Source organism: Ranitomeya imitator, chromosome 5 (genome assembly GCF_032444005.1).
Source record: "Ranitomeya imitator isolate aRanImi1 chromosome 5, aRanImi1.pri, whole genome shotgun sequence".
In the NCBI taxonomy this organism is placed as follows: domain Eukaryota; kingdom Metazoa; phylum Chordata; class Amphibia; order Anura; family Dendrobatidae; genus Ranitomeya; species Ranitomeya imitator.
In genome coordinates this window covers 213,100,475-213,117,589 of record NC_091286.1, presented here as the reverse complement: position 1 = coordinate 213,117,589, position 17,115 = coordinate 213,100,475, and the positions used below count along the sequence as shown (strand labels likewise).

Below are 17,115 nucleotides of genomic sequence, written 5' to 3'. Positions count from 1 at the left end.
CGATAGTAATTAATGAACCCCATAAAGCGCTGCACCGCTTTAAGAGAATGGGGTTCCTGCCAGTCCATTACAGCCTGTAGCTTGGCAGGATCCATAGCCAAACCCTGGGCAGAGATGATGTAACCAAGGAAAGGCAAGGACTCCTGCTCAAACACACACTTCTCCAACTTGGCGTAGAGGGAGTTTGCCCGTAAGAGGTCGAAGACTTTGCGAACATCTCTCCGATGGGAGTCAATATCTGGAGAGAAGATGAGAATATCATCCAGATAGACTACGACCGAGGTGGTGAGCATATCCCGGAAGATGTCGTTCACAAAGTCTTGGAAAATGGCTGGGGCATTACAGAGCCCAAAGGGCATCACCAGATATTCATAGTGCCCATCCCTGGTGTTAAAAGCCGTCTTCCATTCATCTCCCTCACAGATGCGAATCAGGTTGTAAGCACCCCGCAGATCTAACTTCGTAAATACCCTCGCTCCCCGTAGCCTATCAAACAGCTCAGATATCAGGGGTAATGGGTACTTGTTCTTAACGGTGATGGCGTTAAGACCCCTGTAGTCTATGCATGGACGTAAGTCTCCAGTCTTCTTCTGTACGAAGAAGAACCCAGCCCCTGCCGGTGACACTGACTTCCTAATGAATCCTCTTGCCAGATTTTCTTGGATGTACTGAGACATTGCCTCCGTCTCCGGGAGAGATAACGGATAGACTCGACCCCGGGGAGGCTCAGCACCAGGCAAGAGGTCAATAGGACAGTCATAGGGGCGGTGAGGCGGAAGGGTCTCCGCAGCTCTTTTGGAGAACACGTCTGCATAGGGCCAATAGTGCTTGGGGAGAGAGGAAAGATCTGCGGGTACCTGTGTAGTAGCAACCTGAACGCACTCCCTCTGACATCTACCCTCGTAGGATTTACTCCATCCCAAAATTCTCCCAGAGGACCACTCAATATGAGGAGAATGGTAGCGAAGCCATGGTATCCCCAACAGGACCTCATCAATTCCCTCAGGAATGACTAATAGGGAGATTATCTCCTGATGTGATGGAGACACAGAAAGCGTGAAAGGAATGGTTTGGTGGGTAATCTGTGAGGGTAGTGTTGACCCATTTACCACTCGAACGGTTACAGGCTTGGCGAGCATCACCAAGGGTATTGCGTGACGCTGGGCAAAAGAGGAAGACATAAAATTACCCTCTGCCCCAGAATCCACGCATAGCTCGACCATAAGAGTGGATGGGCCTATGGTAATTGTCCCCTTGAAGGACAACTTTGAGGCAAACGTCGCCGTGTCTAGTGTACCTCCTCCAACTGCCACTAGACGCTGACGTTTCCCCGACCGCTGAGGACCCTTGGAGGCAAGATGTCCTGACTGCCGGCAAACATGACGGACCTTATGTGCACGGGCGGACTGAGACTTGGATCCCGCTCGTGTCACCTCTAAGGCCTCATGTGACTCGGACGCCTGGACTGGAGATTCCAAAGGTTTGGCGAAGGTGGGAGCCAGCCGAAACCTCTGCCTACACTGGGCTCGCTCCAACCTTCGCTCGTGAAAACGAAGGTCTATGCGAGTAGATATGGCTATGAGCTCCTCCAGTGTGGCGGGAATCTCCCTAGTGGCCAAAGCGTCCTTCACATGGTCAGCCAGCCCCCTCCAAAATACGGGAATGAGGGTTTTATCTGGCCATTCCAACTCAGACGCTAATGTCCGGAAGAGAACAGCAAAATGGCTGACCATGGTTGAACCCTGAGTCAAAGCCAGCAGTTGGAGCGCTGTATCATGGGTGACTTGAGGTCCTAAAAAGACCTATTTCAGAGAGTCCAGAAACCGAGGAACACTCCGCACCACATGATCGTTGCGCTCCCACAGCGGCGTAGCCCACTCCAACGCTCTGTCCGACAAGAGGGAGATTATGAATCCCACCTTTGCCCGCTCAGTAGGGAAACGTGCAGCCAGGAGCTCGAGTTGTATACCACATTGGCTCACGAAACCCCTACAGGACTTACTGTCCCCAGAGTATCTCTCAGGCAAAGGAAGGTGAGATAGGGTCGGAACAGAGGTGGCAGTGGGTAAAGCTGCTGCAGCCACGCTAGCAGCCTGAACAGCTATTGCGGTAACATCCACCGCCGAGGTTGCACGCTCAAGAGACGCCAACCGGCCCTCCAGCAGCTGGATGTACCCCTGCAATCGCTGTTCATCCGCCATTACTTAGCCAGATCCTGGCGCTAGTATACTGTTAGGGTTGGCGGAACGCACCAAATATATTGTTTATTAAATGGAATTGGTGCGTTCGCAACCCGGGATCCACCGTGCAGGAAAGTACCTGCTGCTAAATAATGGCGGCTCTATATGGCGGTATATACCAACTCTGTTAGCTTCACAGAGTAACCGCGAGAGGCAGGCTCTGTGCCCTGTTAGACTTTCACAGAGACACAGGCCAACTACCCAGATGTGAGCAGTGAGTGGTCATGCATGCATACACAATCTCCTCGCCGGAGGAGCCAGCATTCTAGGGGCTTATTTCAGCCGGGTCCCTGAACACACTTATACACAATCTCCTCGCCGGAGGTGCCAGCATTCTAGGGGCTTATTTCAGCCGGGTCCCTGAACACATACAAACGCATGACCACATTGGCGCAAAGCATATGACAAAAGACGATACTAGCGCATGGCCGTGCGGTCATGCGCAGTTTATATAGTTACCGCACAGGAAGCTGCTACCAAAGTTTTGCCCTTTCAGGACCTTCCTGGAGGACCAATGGGATACGCTGCAGTACCTGAACATGTGACCGAACATGTGACCCTCGACCTCCAATGGGAGACCTTGCCCTGGGCATGCTCAGTGTGTGTAAATAAGGACTTAGTCCCAGAGAGGCCTGCTCGCCGCAGATCAGTGCAGGGTACCATAGGAAAGCCAGAAAAGGCAGTAGTGACCCTATGCACCGAATCAGCCTCAGCGAGACGCTGGGAGCGACGTCTCCGCTGAGCAGACCCCACTGCGGCCGATGCTGAATGGGAGACCGCAGCAGACACGGATCAAGATTCCCCCTGTGCAGCAGAGGAAACTCGACTCCTAACACCAGCTAACGAATTAACCTCGTCACCTGTGGAAGGAAACTCAGAAGCCGCAGCCCCACTCACAACCACCAGAGGAAGCCCATGGACAGAACCAGCCGAAGTACCATTCATGACCACAGGAGGGAGCTTGACAACAGAATTCACAACAGTACCCCCCCCTTGAGGAGGGGTCACCGAACCCTCACCAGAGCCCCCAGGCCGACCAGGACGAGCCAAATGAAAGGCACGAACCAGATCGGCAGCATGAACATCGGAGGCAAAGACCCAGGAATTATCTTTCTGACCATAACCCTTCCACTTGACCAGGTACTGGAGTTTCCGTCTCGAAATACGAGAATCCAAAATCTTCTCCACCACATACTCCAACTCCCCCTCAACCAACTCCGGGGCAGGAGGATCAACGGATGGAACCACAGGCGCCACGTATCTCCGCAACAATGACCTATGGAATACATTATTGATGGCAAAATAAGCTGGAAGGGTCAAACGAAACGACACAGGATTGAGAACCTCAGAAATCTTATACGGACCAATGAAACGAGGCTTAAACTTAGGAGAGGAAACCTTCATAGGAACATAACGAGACGACAACCAAACCAAATCCCCAACACGAAGTCGGGGACCCACACAGCGCCGGCGGTTAGCGAAACGTTGAGCCTTCTCCTGGGACAATGTCAAATTGTCCACCACATGAGTCCAAATCTGCTGCAACCTATCCACCACAGTATCTACACCAGGACAGTCCGAAGACTCAACCTGCCCTGAAGAGAAACGAGGATGGAAACCAGAATTGCAGAAAAACGGCAAAACCAAAGTAGCCGAGCTGGCCCGATTATTAAGGGCGAACTCAGCCAAAGGCAAAAAGGACACCCAATCATCCTGATCAGCAGAAACAAAGCATCTCAGATATGTTTCCAAAGTCTGATTAGTTCGTTCAGTTTGGCCATTTGTCTGAGGATGGAAAGCCGAGAAAAAAGACAAATCAATGCCCATCCTAGCACAAAAGGCTCGCCAAAACCTCGAAACAAACTGGGAACCTCTGCCCGAAACGATGTTCTCTGGAATGCCATGTAAACGAACCACATGCTGGAAAAACAATGGCACCAAATCAGAGGACGAAGGCAATTTAGACAAGGGTACCAAATGGACCATCTTAGAGAAGCGATCACAAACCACCTAAATGACCGACATCTTTTGAGAGACAGGGAGATCCGAAATAAAATCCATAGAGATATGCGTCCAGGGCCTCTTCGGGACCGGCAAGGGCAAAAGCAACCCACTGGCACGAGAACAGCAGGGCTTAGCCCGAGCACAAGTCCCACAGGACTGCACAAAAGAACGCACATCCCGCGACAAAGACGGCCACCAAAAGGATCTAGCCACCAAATCTCTGGTACCAAAGATTCCCGGATGACCAGCCAACACCAAACAATGAACCTCAGAGATAACTCTACTAGTCCATTTATCAGGGACAAACAGTTTCTCTGCTGGGCAACGGTCAGGTCTATCAGCCTGAAATTTTTGCAGCACCCACCCCAAATCAGGAGAGATGGCAGACAAAATTACCCCCTCTTTGAGAATACCCGCCGGCTCAGGAACACCCGGAGAGTTGGGCACAAAACTCCTTGACAGGGCATCAGCCTTCACATACTTAGAGCCTGGAAGGTACGAAACCACAAAATCAAAACGGGAGAAAAATAGCGACCAACGAGCCTGTCTAGGATTCAATCGTTTGGCAGACTCGAGATAAGTCAAATTCTTGTGATCCGTCAAGACCACCACGCGATGCTTGGCTCCTTCAAGCCAATGACGCCACTCCTCGAATGCCCACTTCATGGCCAACAACTCTCGATTGCCAACATCATAATTGCGCTCAGCAGGTGAAAACTTTCTAGAAAAGAAGGCACATGGTTTCATCACCGAGCCATCAGAACTTCTTTGCGACAAAACAGCCCCTGCTCCAATCTCAGAAGCATCAACCTCGACCTGAAACGGAAACGAAACATCTGGCTGGCACAACACATGGGCAGAAGAAAAACGACGCTTCAACTCCTGAAAAGCTTCCACAGCCGCAGAAGACCAATTGACCACATCAGCACCCTTCTTGGTCAAATCAGTCAACGGTTTAGCAACACTAGAAAAATTACTGATGAAGCGACGATAAAAATTAGCAAAGCCCAGGAACTTTTGCAGACTCTTCACAGATGTCGGCTGAGTCCAATCATAAATGGCCTGGACTTTAACAGGGTCCATCTCGATGGTAGAAGGGGAAAAAATGAAACCCAAAAATGAAACCTTCTGAACTCCAAAGAGACACTTTGACTTCTTCACAAACAAAGAATTCGCACGAAGGACCTGGAACACCATTCTGACCTGTTTCACGTGAGACTCCCAATCATCCGAGAAGACCAAAATATCATCCAAATATACAATCAGGAATTTATCCAGGTACTCTCGGAAGATGTCATGCATAAAGGACTGAAATACTGATGGAGCATTGGAAAGCCCGAATGGCATAACCAGGTACTCAAAATGGCCCTCGGGCGTATTAAATGCTGTTTTCCATTCATCGCCCTGTTTAATACGCACAAGATTATACGCACCACGAAGATCTATCTTGGTGAACCAACTAGCCCCCTTAATCCGAGCAAATAAATCAGACACCAGCGGCAAAGGGTACTGAAATCTGACTGTGATCTTATTAAGAAGGCGGTAATCAATACAAGGTCTCAAAGAACCATCCTTCTTGGCCACAAAAAAGAACCCTGCTCCCAATGGTGACGACGACGGGCGAATATGACCCTTCTCCAAGGATTCCTTTACATAACTCCGCATGGCGGCATGCTCTGGCACAGATAAATTGAACAGTCGGCTCTTAGGAAACTTACTACCAGGAATCAAATTGATAGCACAATCGCAATCCCTAGGAGGAGGTAGGGCACTGGATTTGGGCTCATCAAATACATCCCGGTAATCCGACAAAAACTCCGGGACTTCAGAAGGGGTGGATGACGAAATAGACAAAAATGGAACATCACCATGTACTCCCTGACAACCCCAGCTGGACACAGACATAGATTTCCAATCCAATACTGGATTATGGACCTGTAGCCATGGCAACCCCAAAACGACCACATCATGCAGATTATGCAACACCAAAAAGCGAATATCCTCCTGATGTGCAGGAGCCATGCACATGGTCAATTGGGTCCAGTACTGAGGCTTATTCTTGGCCAAAGGCGTAGCATCAATTCCTCTCAATGGAATAGGATACTGCAAGGGCTCCAAGAAAAAACCACAGCGCCTAGCAAACTCCAAGTCCATCAAATTCAGGGCAGCGCCTGAATCCACAAATGCCATAACAGAATAGGATGACAAAGAGCAGATCAGAGTAACGGACAAAAGAAATTTCGACTGTACCGTACCAATGGTGGCAGACCTAGCGAAACGCTTAGTGCGCTTAGGACAATCGGAGATAGCATGAGTGGAATCACCACAGTAAAAACACAGCCCAATTCCGACGTCTGTGTTCTTGCCATTCAGCTCTGGTCAAAGTCCTATCACATTGCATAGGCTCAGGTCTATGCTCAGATAATACCGCCAAATGGTGCACAGCTTTACGCTCACGTAAGCGTCGATCGATCTGAATGGCCAAAGACATAGACTCATTCAGACCAGCAGGCATGGGAAATCCCACCATGACATCCTTAAGGGCTTCAGAGAGACCCTTTCTGAAAATTGCTGCCAGGGCACATTTATTCCACTGAGTGAGTACAGACCACTTCCTAAACTTCTGACAATATAGCTCTACCTCATCCTGACCCTGACACAGAGCCAGCAAGATTTTCTCTGCCTGATCCACTGAATTAGGTTCATCATAAAGCAATCCGAGCGCCAGAAAAAACGCATCAACATCACGCAATGCCGGATCTCCTGGCGCAAAGGAAAATGCCCAGTCTTGAGGGTCGCCACGTAACAAAGAAATAATGATTTTCACTTGTTGAACAGGGTCACCTGAGGAGCGAGGTTTCAAAGCAAGAAACAATTTACAATTATTTTTGAAATTCAGAAACTTAGATCTATCCCCAAAAAACAAATCAGGAATTGGAATCCTAGGCTCTAACACTGTATTCTGAACCACAAAATCTTGAATGTTTTGTACCCTTGCAGTGAGATTATCCATACAAGAGGACAGACCTTGAATGTCCATATCTACACCTGTATCCTGAACCACCCAGAGGTAAAGGGGAAAAGAGAGACAAAACACACTGCAAAGAAAAAAGAAATGATCTCAGAACTTCTCTTATCCCTCTATTGAGATGCATTAGTACTTTGGGCCACCTGTACTGTTATGACCTGGTGGTCAGGACAATAATGGACCTGGTGGTTAAGAGCACACGGAATGACCTGATAGTTACTAATAATATAGGACGAGCTCTGAGATGTGGGAACTCTGCTGACCGCAATCCCTAATCCTATCACACACACTAGAAATAGCCGTGGATTGCTCCTAACGCTCCCTATGCAACTCGTCACAGCCTAAGGAACTAGCTAGCCCTGAAGACAGAAAAATAAGCCTACCTTGCCTCAGAGAAATTCCCCAAAGGAAAAGGCAGCCCCCCACATATAATGGCTGTGAGTAAAGATGAAAATTACAAACACAGAGATGAAATAGATTTAGCAAAGTGAGGCCCGACTTACTGAACAGACAGAGGATAGGAAAGGTAGCTTTGCGGTCAGCACAAAAAACTACAAAAAGACCACGCAGAGGGCGCAAAAAGACCCTCCGCACCGACTCACGGTGCGGAGGCGCTCCCTCTGTGTCCCAGAGCTTCCAGCAAGCAAGACAACAATCAAAATAGCAAGCTGGACAGAAAAATAGCAAACCAGAGAAAAACAAGCAGGAACTTAGCTTCTGCTGGGAAGACAGGTCACAAGAACGATCCAGGAGTGAACTAGACCAATACAGGAACATTGACAGGTGGCATGGAGCAAAGATCTAAGTGGAGTTAAATAGAGCAGCCAGCTAACGAATTAACCTCGTCACCTGTGGAAGGAAACTCAGAAACCGCAGCCCCACTCACAACCACCAGAGGAAGCCCATGGACAGAACCAGCCGAAGTACCATTCATGACCACAGGAGGGAGCTTGACAACAGAATTCACAACACTTCCCCCTGTGTCTCCATACTTCCCTGTGTCTCCATTCTTCCGTGTCTTCATACTCCCGTGTCTCCACACTTCCCCCTGCATCTCCATTCTGCCCCGTGTGTCTCCATACTTCCCCGTTGTTGAAGTGAAGGAAGCATCCAGTCAAAGTGAAAGTGAAAAAACTTCTTTATTGTGCCATAAATGCGATGTTTCAACCTCACAGCATGCTTGAGAAAGACCTGTGAGGTTGAAACGTCGCATTTATGGCACAATGAAGAGGTTTTTTCACTTTCACCTTGACTGGATGCTGTCCTTCACTTCAACCTTGGTATGTACTTCTCCACTTGGGTCCGGTGGATATAGGACGGGCATCCGCTTTAGCCTACCACCATTTTTTTGTCAGAAGTGCTGTCAGCCTATCATTTTGTTTCTGGCCATACTTCCCCGTGTCTCCATAATAATAATAATAATAATATTCTTTATTTTTATATAGCGCTAACATATTCCGCAGCGCTTTACACACATTATCATTGCTGTCCCCATTGGGGCTCACAATCTAAATTCCCTGTCAGTATGTCTTTGGAATGTGGGAGGAAACCGGAGTGCCCGGAGGAAACCCACGCAAACACGGAGAGAACATACAAACTCTTTGAAGATGTTGTCCTTAGTGGGGCTTGAACCCAGGAATCCAGCGCTGCAAGGCTGCTGTGCTAACCACTGCGCCACCGTGCTGCTCCATTGTTCCCCCCATGTCCTCCATTCTGCCCGGGGCTTGCCGCTTTCAATAAAAAAAAAAAAATCTTTCCTCTTACCTTGCCTCGCTCCTGCGGCGATACTCCCTCAACGCAGTTCAGGAGCACACTCGCCAGTGAATGACAATGACGTCATACGCCAGCGACGTGCGTGCTGACATCAGCTGCCAGCCTCCAATTGGCTGGCAGCTTTTCACTATTGCCATGCGGGCCCGCATGGCAATAGAATTTAACTGAACCTGCGTCTCGGACCTGATGACCATAAGAGAGGGGGCCCGATGCGGGCCCCGTCTAGTCATCAGGCCCCATACACCAGTCATGGCAGTAATGCCCTGATGATATACTATGCATTTTTGTATTATGTGTCTATGTATTGTACCTGTGTGTTAAATGCAACAGGTACAGTTTATGTGCATATAGTCTTCACTTGATAGACCATTATTTTTAATCTTTAAAGACTCCATAATAACAGGGTCTGTACCACAGGACTGGCGTATAGCAAATGTGGTGCCAATATTCAAAAAGGGGACAAAAACTGAACTCGGAAATTATAGGCCAGTAAGCTTAACCTCTACTGTGGGTAAAATCCTGGAGGGCATTCTAAGGGATGCTATACTGGAGTATCTGAAGAGGAATAACCTCATGACCCAGTATCAGCACGGGTTTACTAGGGACCGTTCATGTCAGACTAATTTGATCAGTTTCTATGAAGAGGTAAGTTCCGGATTGGACCAAGGGAATGTGGATGTAGTGTATATGGACTTTTCAAAAGCTTTTGATACGGTGCCACACAAAAGGTTGATACATAAAATGAGAATAATGGGGATAGGGGAAAATATGTGCAAGTGGGTTGAGAGCTGGCTCAGGGATAGGAAACAAAGGGTGTTTATTAACGGAGCACACTCGGATTGGGTCGCGGTTAGCAGTGGGGTACCACAGGGGTCAGTATTGGGCCCTCTTCTTTTTAACATATTTATTAATGACCTTGTAGGGGGCATTCAGAGTAGAATTTCAATATTTGCAGATGACACTAAACTCTGCAGGGTAATCAATACAGAGGAGGACAATTTTATATTACAGGATGATTTATGTAAACTAGAAGCTTGGGCTGATAAATGGCAAATGAGCTTTAATGGGGATAAATGTAAGGTTATGCACTTGGGTAGAAGTAATAAGATGTATAATTATGTGCTTAATTCTAAAACTCTGGGCAAAACCGTCAATGAAAAAGACCTGGGTGTATGGGTGGATGACAAACTCATATTCAGTGGCCAGTGTCAGGCAGCTGCTACAAAGGCAAATAAAATAATGGGATGCATTAAAAGAGGCATAGATGCTCATGAGGAGAACATAATTTTACCTCTATACAAGTCACTAGTTCGACCACACTTAGAATACTGTGCACAGTTCTGGTCTCCGGTGTATGAGAAAGACATAGATGAACTAGAGCGGGTGCAGAGAAGAGCGACCAAGGTTATTAGAGGACTGGGGGGTCTGCAATACCAAGATAGGTTATTACACTTGGGGCTATTTAGTTTGGAAAAACTAAGACTTAAGGTACCTTCACACTAAACGACGTTGCAGCGATCCAGACAACGATCCGGATCGCTGCAGCGTCGCTGTTTGGTCACTGGAGAGCTGTCACACAGACAGCTCTCCAGCGACCAACGATGCCGGTAACCAGGGTAAACATCGGGTTACTAAGCGCAGGGCCGCGCTTAGTAACCCGATGTTTACCCTGGTTACCATCCTAAAAGTAAAAAAAACAAACGCTTCATACTTACCTTCCGCTGTCTGTCCCCGGCGCTCTGCTTCTCTGTACTGGCTGTGAGTACAGCGGCCGGAAAGCAGAGCGGTGACATCACCGCTCTGCTTTCCGGCCGCTGTGCTCACAGTGAGTGCAGGAAAGCACAGCGCCGGGGACAGACAGCGGAAGGTAAGTATGAAGCGTTTGTTTTTTTTACTTTTAGGATGGTAACCAGGGTAAACATCGGGTTACTAAGCGCGGCCCTGCGCTTAGTAACCCGATGTTTACCCTGGTTAGCAGCGAAGACATCGCTGAATCAGCGTCACACACGCCGATTCAGCGATGTCAGCGGGAGAGCCAGCGACCAAATAAAGTTCTGGCCTTCTAGCCCCGACCAACGACATCACAGCAGGATTCTGATCGCTGCTGCGTGTCAAACTGAACGATATCGCTAGCCAGGACGCTGCAACGTCACAGATCGCTAGCGATATCGTTTAGTGTGAAGGTACCTTAAGGGGTGATCTTATGTTAATGTATAAATATATGAGGGGACAGTACAAAGACCTTTCTGATGATCTTTTTAATCATAGACCTGAAACCGGGACAAGGGGGCATCCTCTGCGTTTGGAGGAAAAAAGGTTTAAGCATAATAACAGACACGGATTCTTTACTGTAAGAGCAGTGAGACTATGGAACTCTCTGCCGTATGATGTTGTAATGAGTGATTCATTACTTAAATCTAAGAGGGGACTGGATACATTTCTGGAAAAGTATAATGTTACAGGGTACATACACTAGATTCCTTGATAGGGCGTTGATCCAGGGAACTAGTCTGATTGCCGTATGTGGAGTCGGGAAGGAAATTTTTTCCCCAATGTGGAGCTTGCTCTTGCCACATGGTTTTTTTTCCCCTTCCTCTGGATCAACATGTTAGGGCGTGTTGGGTTAGGCTATGGGTTGAACTAGATGGACTTATAGTCTTCCTTCAACCTTAATAACTATGTAACATAACTTCACTGGGGGGTGGCCTCAGGGGTCAGTATCAATGACATGAGGCAGCCTGTCAGAGAATACAGCTAGTGATTTAGTGACAGTGTTCCCCAGCTCTGAGCTCTCTGGTCGGTGCTGGGTGGGTGAGAATTCTACACCAGCCAGACAGCACAAACCTCTGGGGTCACAGTCAGGAAATCACTGCTTCTAATCTCTGACTGCAGCCCCTTCCTCCCCTCTTTACTGTGCTAAACAATCGGACACATTCAGGCCGTTCTTTACCTTCTGTTCAGGGGGTGATTGAGGTCCTGCACACAGCTTACCTCCAGCCATGAGTGTGCAGATGCCGTTCTGTACAGGCTGTAAGTGTGTGCAGTGCAGGGAGAAGGAGGCATCTAGCAGGTGCCAGACAGGACGAGGCGGGAGGAGGAGCAGGAAGAAGACAGGAGATGGGAGATGCTGCACACATAGTTGTGAAAAGTAAAGAAGCCTTACTGTAGGTAAGTGACAGTGACGGCCCCCTTGCCCCTGGTTCCCGGTAAGCTGAAGCAAGAGGGGGAAGGGCCCGAGCAGCCAGCATTTCCGGGCCCTCCTCTTTCCTCCTGACCACCGGGCCCCATACACCAGTAAGGGCAGTAATGCCCCGATGGCGGCCCTGGTGGCAATGTTTGGTTCAACAAGATGGCTGAAAATTTCTACACTATATCATAACCACTTAAAAGAAGCCAATTTCTATTTTGTCTATGTACAGTGATGAATATAAGTATTTGATACACTGCTGATTTTGCAGGTTTTCACACATACAAAGAATGGAGAAGTCTGTAATTTGTATTTTAGGTACACTTCACCTGTGAGAGACAGAATCTAAAAATAAAAACCAGAAAATCACATTGTATGATTTTTAAATAAATAAATTGCATTTTATTACATGAAATAAGTATTTGATACAATAGGAAAAGATAGCTTAATATTTTGGTACATAAACCTTTGTTTGCAATTACAGAGGTCAGATATTTCCTGTAGTACTTGACTATGTTTGCACACACTGCAGCAGGGATTTTTCCCACTCCACCATACAGATCTTCTCCCAGAACTTTCAGCTTTAAGGGCTGTCGCCGGGCAACATTGAGTTTCAGCTCCCTCCAAACATTTTGTAATGGGTTCAGGTCTGGAGACGAGCTATGCCACTCTATGACCCTGAAATGCTTCTTATGGAGCCACTCCTTAGTTGCCCTCGCTCTGTGTTTCGGGTCATTGTCATGCTGGAACACCCAGCCACGACCTATCTTCAATTCTCTCACTGAGTGAAAGAGGTTGTTTGTCAAATTCTCCCAAATCATGATCTCATCCATCCACCCTTTAATATCGTGCAGTGATCTTGTCCCCTTTGCAGTAAAGCACCCCAAAAGTATAATGTTTCCCCAACAATGCTTTATGGTTGGTACAGTGTTCTTAGGGTTGTACTCATCCTTCTTCTTCAAACATGGCGAGTTGATATCAAAAAGTTATATTTTGGTCTCATCTGACCACATGACCTTCTCCCATGCCTCCTCTAGATCATCCAGATGGTCACTGGCGAACTTCAAATGGACCTGGACTTGTGCTTGCGTGAGCAGGGGCAGCCTGCGTGTTCTTCAGGATTTTAATCCATGACAGCTTAGTGTTTTACTAACGGTAATGTTTGAGACTGTGGTCCCAGCTTTCTTCAGGTCATTGACCAGGTCCTCCCATGTAGTTTTGGGCTGATCCTTGACTTTTCTCAGAATTATCTTTACCCTACTAGGCAATTTTGCATGGAGCTCCAGACAGAGGAAGTTTGAGTCAACTTGTGTTTCTTCCCTTTTCTAATACCGTATATACTCAAGTTTAAGCCGAGATTTTCAGCCCATTTTTTAGGCTAAAAGTGCCCCTCTCGGTTTATACTCGAGTCATTATCCCAGGGGTTCGGCGGGGGAGGGGGAGCAGCGGCTGTCACATCATACTCACCTGCTCCCGACGCGGTCTCTGCTTCTCAGATTGTCTCTGGTGCCAGCAGCTTGTTCCTCTGTTCAGCGGTCACATGGTACCGTTCATTAAAGTAATGAATATGGACGCCACTCCACTCCCATAGGGGTGGAGCACAGATTCATTACTTTAATAAGTGGTAACATGTGATCGCTGAGAAGAGGAACAAGCTGCCGGTTCCAGAGACCATCGCATCGGAAAAGCAGGAACCATGCCAGGAGGGGGTGAGTATGACGGGGAGAGTGAGCCATGCTATATTCACCTGTCTCCGTTCCACCACCGACGTCCGTCTTCCACGTCCGCTTGCTGTGATGTTCTGGGCAGAGGGCGCGATGATGTGTTTAGTGCGCGCCCTCTGCCTGAACAGTCACTGCAGAGACCAGGAAGACAGCGACGTGCGGTGGTGGAACGGGGACAGGTGAATATCGTAAGTGCCGCGGGCCTGAGCGATGAAAGGTGAGTATGTCATTTTTTTAAATCACAGCAGCAGCAGCATATGGGTCATAATATGCTATGGAGCATCTTATGGGGCCATCAACCTTTGTGCAGCATTTTATGGGGCATAATATTCTATGGAGCATCTTATGGGGCCATCAACCTTTGTGCAGCATTATATGGGGCATAATATTCTATGGAGCATCTTATGGGGCCATCAACCTTTGTGCAGCATTTTATGGGGCATAATATTCTATGCAGCATCTTATGGGGCCATCAACTTTTGTGCAGCATTATATGGGGCATAATCTACGGATCATCTTATGGGGCCATCTACCTTTGTGCAGCATTATATAGAGCATAATATTCTATGGAGCATCTTATGGGGCCATCAACCTTTGTGCAGCATTATATGGGGCATAATATTCTATAGAGCATCTTATGGGACTCATCATGAACTTTATAGAGCATTATATGAGGCGTATTTTGTATGGAGCATTATATGAGGCGTATTTTGTATGGAGCATCTTATGGGGCCCATCATGAACTGTGTGGAGCATTATATGGGGCTCCTGATTCAATATGGATATTCAAAAGCACTTAACCTACTGATATCTCAATCAATTTTACTTTTATTGGTTTCTTTATTTATTTTTGAAATTTACCAGTAGCTGCTGTATTTCCCACCCTAGGCTTACACTCGAGTCAATAAGTTTTCCCAGTTTTTTGTGGCAAAATTAGGGGTCTCGGCTTATACTCGGGTTGGCTTATACTCGAGTATATATGGTAATTGTGCCAACAGTTGTTGCCTTCTCACCAAGCTGCTTGTCTATTTCCTGCAGTCCACCCCAGCCTTGTGCAGGTCTACTATTTTGTCTTTGATGTCCTTAGACAGCTCTTTTGTCTTGGCCATAGTAGAGAGGTTGGAGTGTGATTCATTGAGTGTGTGGACAGGTGTCTTTTATACAGGTAACAAGTGATATTAATACAGGTAATGAGGGCAGAGCAGGAGGGCTTCTTAAAGAAAAACTAACAGGTCTATGAAAGCCAGAATTTTTGATGGATGGTAGGTGATCAAATACTTATTTTGTGCAATAAAATGCACTTTTTAAAAAAAAAAATCATACAATGTGATTTTATTTTTTTTATTTTTTTTTTTTAAATTTTCTGTCTCTCACAGTTGGAGACAAAAATGACAGACCTCTCCATTCTTTGTAGATGGGAAAACTTGCAAAATTGGCAGTGTATCAAATATTTTCTCCCCCGGTATAGTAGTTGATTTAAATTGTTGTTTTTACTTAACTCTATATGAAGGCCATTTTCTTAAACTGTTCTCTTTTCTTACAGAGAGATTAAAATCCTGATGGAGTCCTTCTTAAAACCACTAGATTTATGAAGTGTGCTGCCTTATAAATCCTTATTCATGAAGATTATTGATTTCTGTATTATGTGATATATGAATATATATTATACATTTTTTTTCAATTTTTTTAAAGTTTGTATAAAACTGAGGTTATGTTGTTAATTTAGAAATTGCAGTGATTTAGTTTGTGTTTAGTGACTTTTCTGATTTGTAAATTCCGGTATGTGACTTCCTTTGCCCTTTTATGTGTGAAACATATCCATAGTAGTGTATTTTTGGAAATTTCTGGAATAAAGCTAATTTTCAACAATACTGTGACATTTTGGTGTTGTCTCTAGTTGTCTATGTTAACTTACACTTCACAACAGTTGTACTGTGCGAAGTGGAAAAATGTCAATTTTCATTTTCATGGCCAAAAGACTGTGGATGACATATGGGTTCAAAATTCTCACTACAACAGTAGATCAACTCCTTGGGGTTCTAGTTTCAAAACTGCATCACTTGGGGGTGAGTTTCTGCTATTTTGGCAGCTCAAAGACACTCCTAACGTGACATGGCATCTGCAATCTATTCCAACAAAAATTGCTCTTCAAAAGGCAAGTTAGACAAATAGTGCTCTTTCTTTCTAAACTCTGCCGTGTGCGCAAACAGTAGTTTGTAAAAGTTTGGGCACTCCTGGTCAAAATTACTGTTATTGTGAACAGTTAAGCAAGTTGAAGATGAAATGATTTCTAATAGGTCTGAAGATAAAGATGACTCATTTCCTTTGTATTTTAGGCAAAAAAAATCTATCTAGATAGATAGATATACACCACTCAAAAATAAATAAATAAAGGGAACACTAAAATCCCACATCCTAAATATCACTGAATTAAATTTTCCAGATGTAAATCTTTATTCGTTACATAGTGGAATGTGTTGAGAACAATAAAACCTAAAAATGATCAACGTAAATCACAGCTAATATCCCATGGAGGTCTGGAGTTGGAATGATGCTCAAAGTCAAGGTGGAAAATGAAGTTACAGGCTGATCCAACTTCAGTGGAAATGCCTCAAGACAAGGAAATGATGCTCAGTAGCGTGTGTGGCCTCCACGTGCCTGTATGACCTCCCTACAATGCCTGGGCCTGCTCCTGATGAGGCGGCGGATGGTCTCCTGAGGAATCTCCTCCCAGACCTGGACTAAAGCATCCGCCAAGTCCTGGACAATCTGTGGTGCAACGTGACGTTGGTGGATGGTGCGAGACATGATGTGCTAGATGTGTTCAATCGGATTCTGGGGAACAGGCGGTCCAGTACATAGCTTCAATGATTTCATCTTGCAAGAACTGCTGACACACTCCAGCCCCATGAGGTCTGGCATTGTCCTGCATTAGGAGGAACCTGGGGCCAACCGCACCAGCATATGGTCTCACAAGGGGTCTGATGATCTCATTTTGGTACCTAATGGCAGTCAGGCTACATCTGTCGCGCACATAGAGGGCTGCCCGGCCCTCAAATGAAATGCAACCCCACAACAATACTGACCCACTGCCAAACTGGTCATTATGAAGGATGTTGCAGGCAGCAGATTGCTCTGCACAGCGTCTCTAGACTCTGT

At 46.5% G+C, this 17,115-nt stretch overlaps 1 protein-coding gene across 1 annotated transcript in view; it reads left to right on the top strand.

Moving 5' to 3' along the window:
• C5H6orf118 (chromosome 5 C6orf118 homolog) overlaps positions 1-15,827 on the top strand; it is a 142,127-nt gene extending 126,300 nt beyond the window's left edge. The window contains exon 10 of the mRNA XM_069767945.1: positions 15,500-15,827. Within this exon, the coding sequence (XP_069624046.1) occupies positions 15,500-15,548 (49 nt within the window). The 3' untranslated portion in view covers positions 15,549-15,827. The remainder of the gene's footprint in view (positions 1-15,499) is intronic.
• Positions 15,828-17,115: the final 1,288 nt, after the last annotated feature.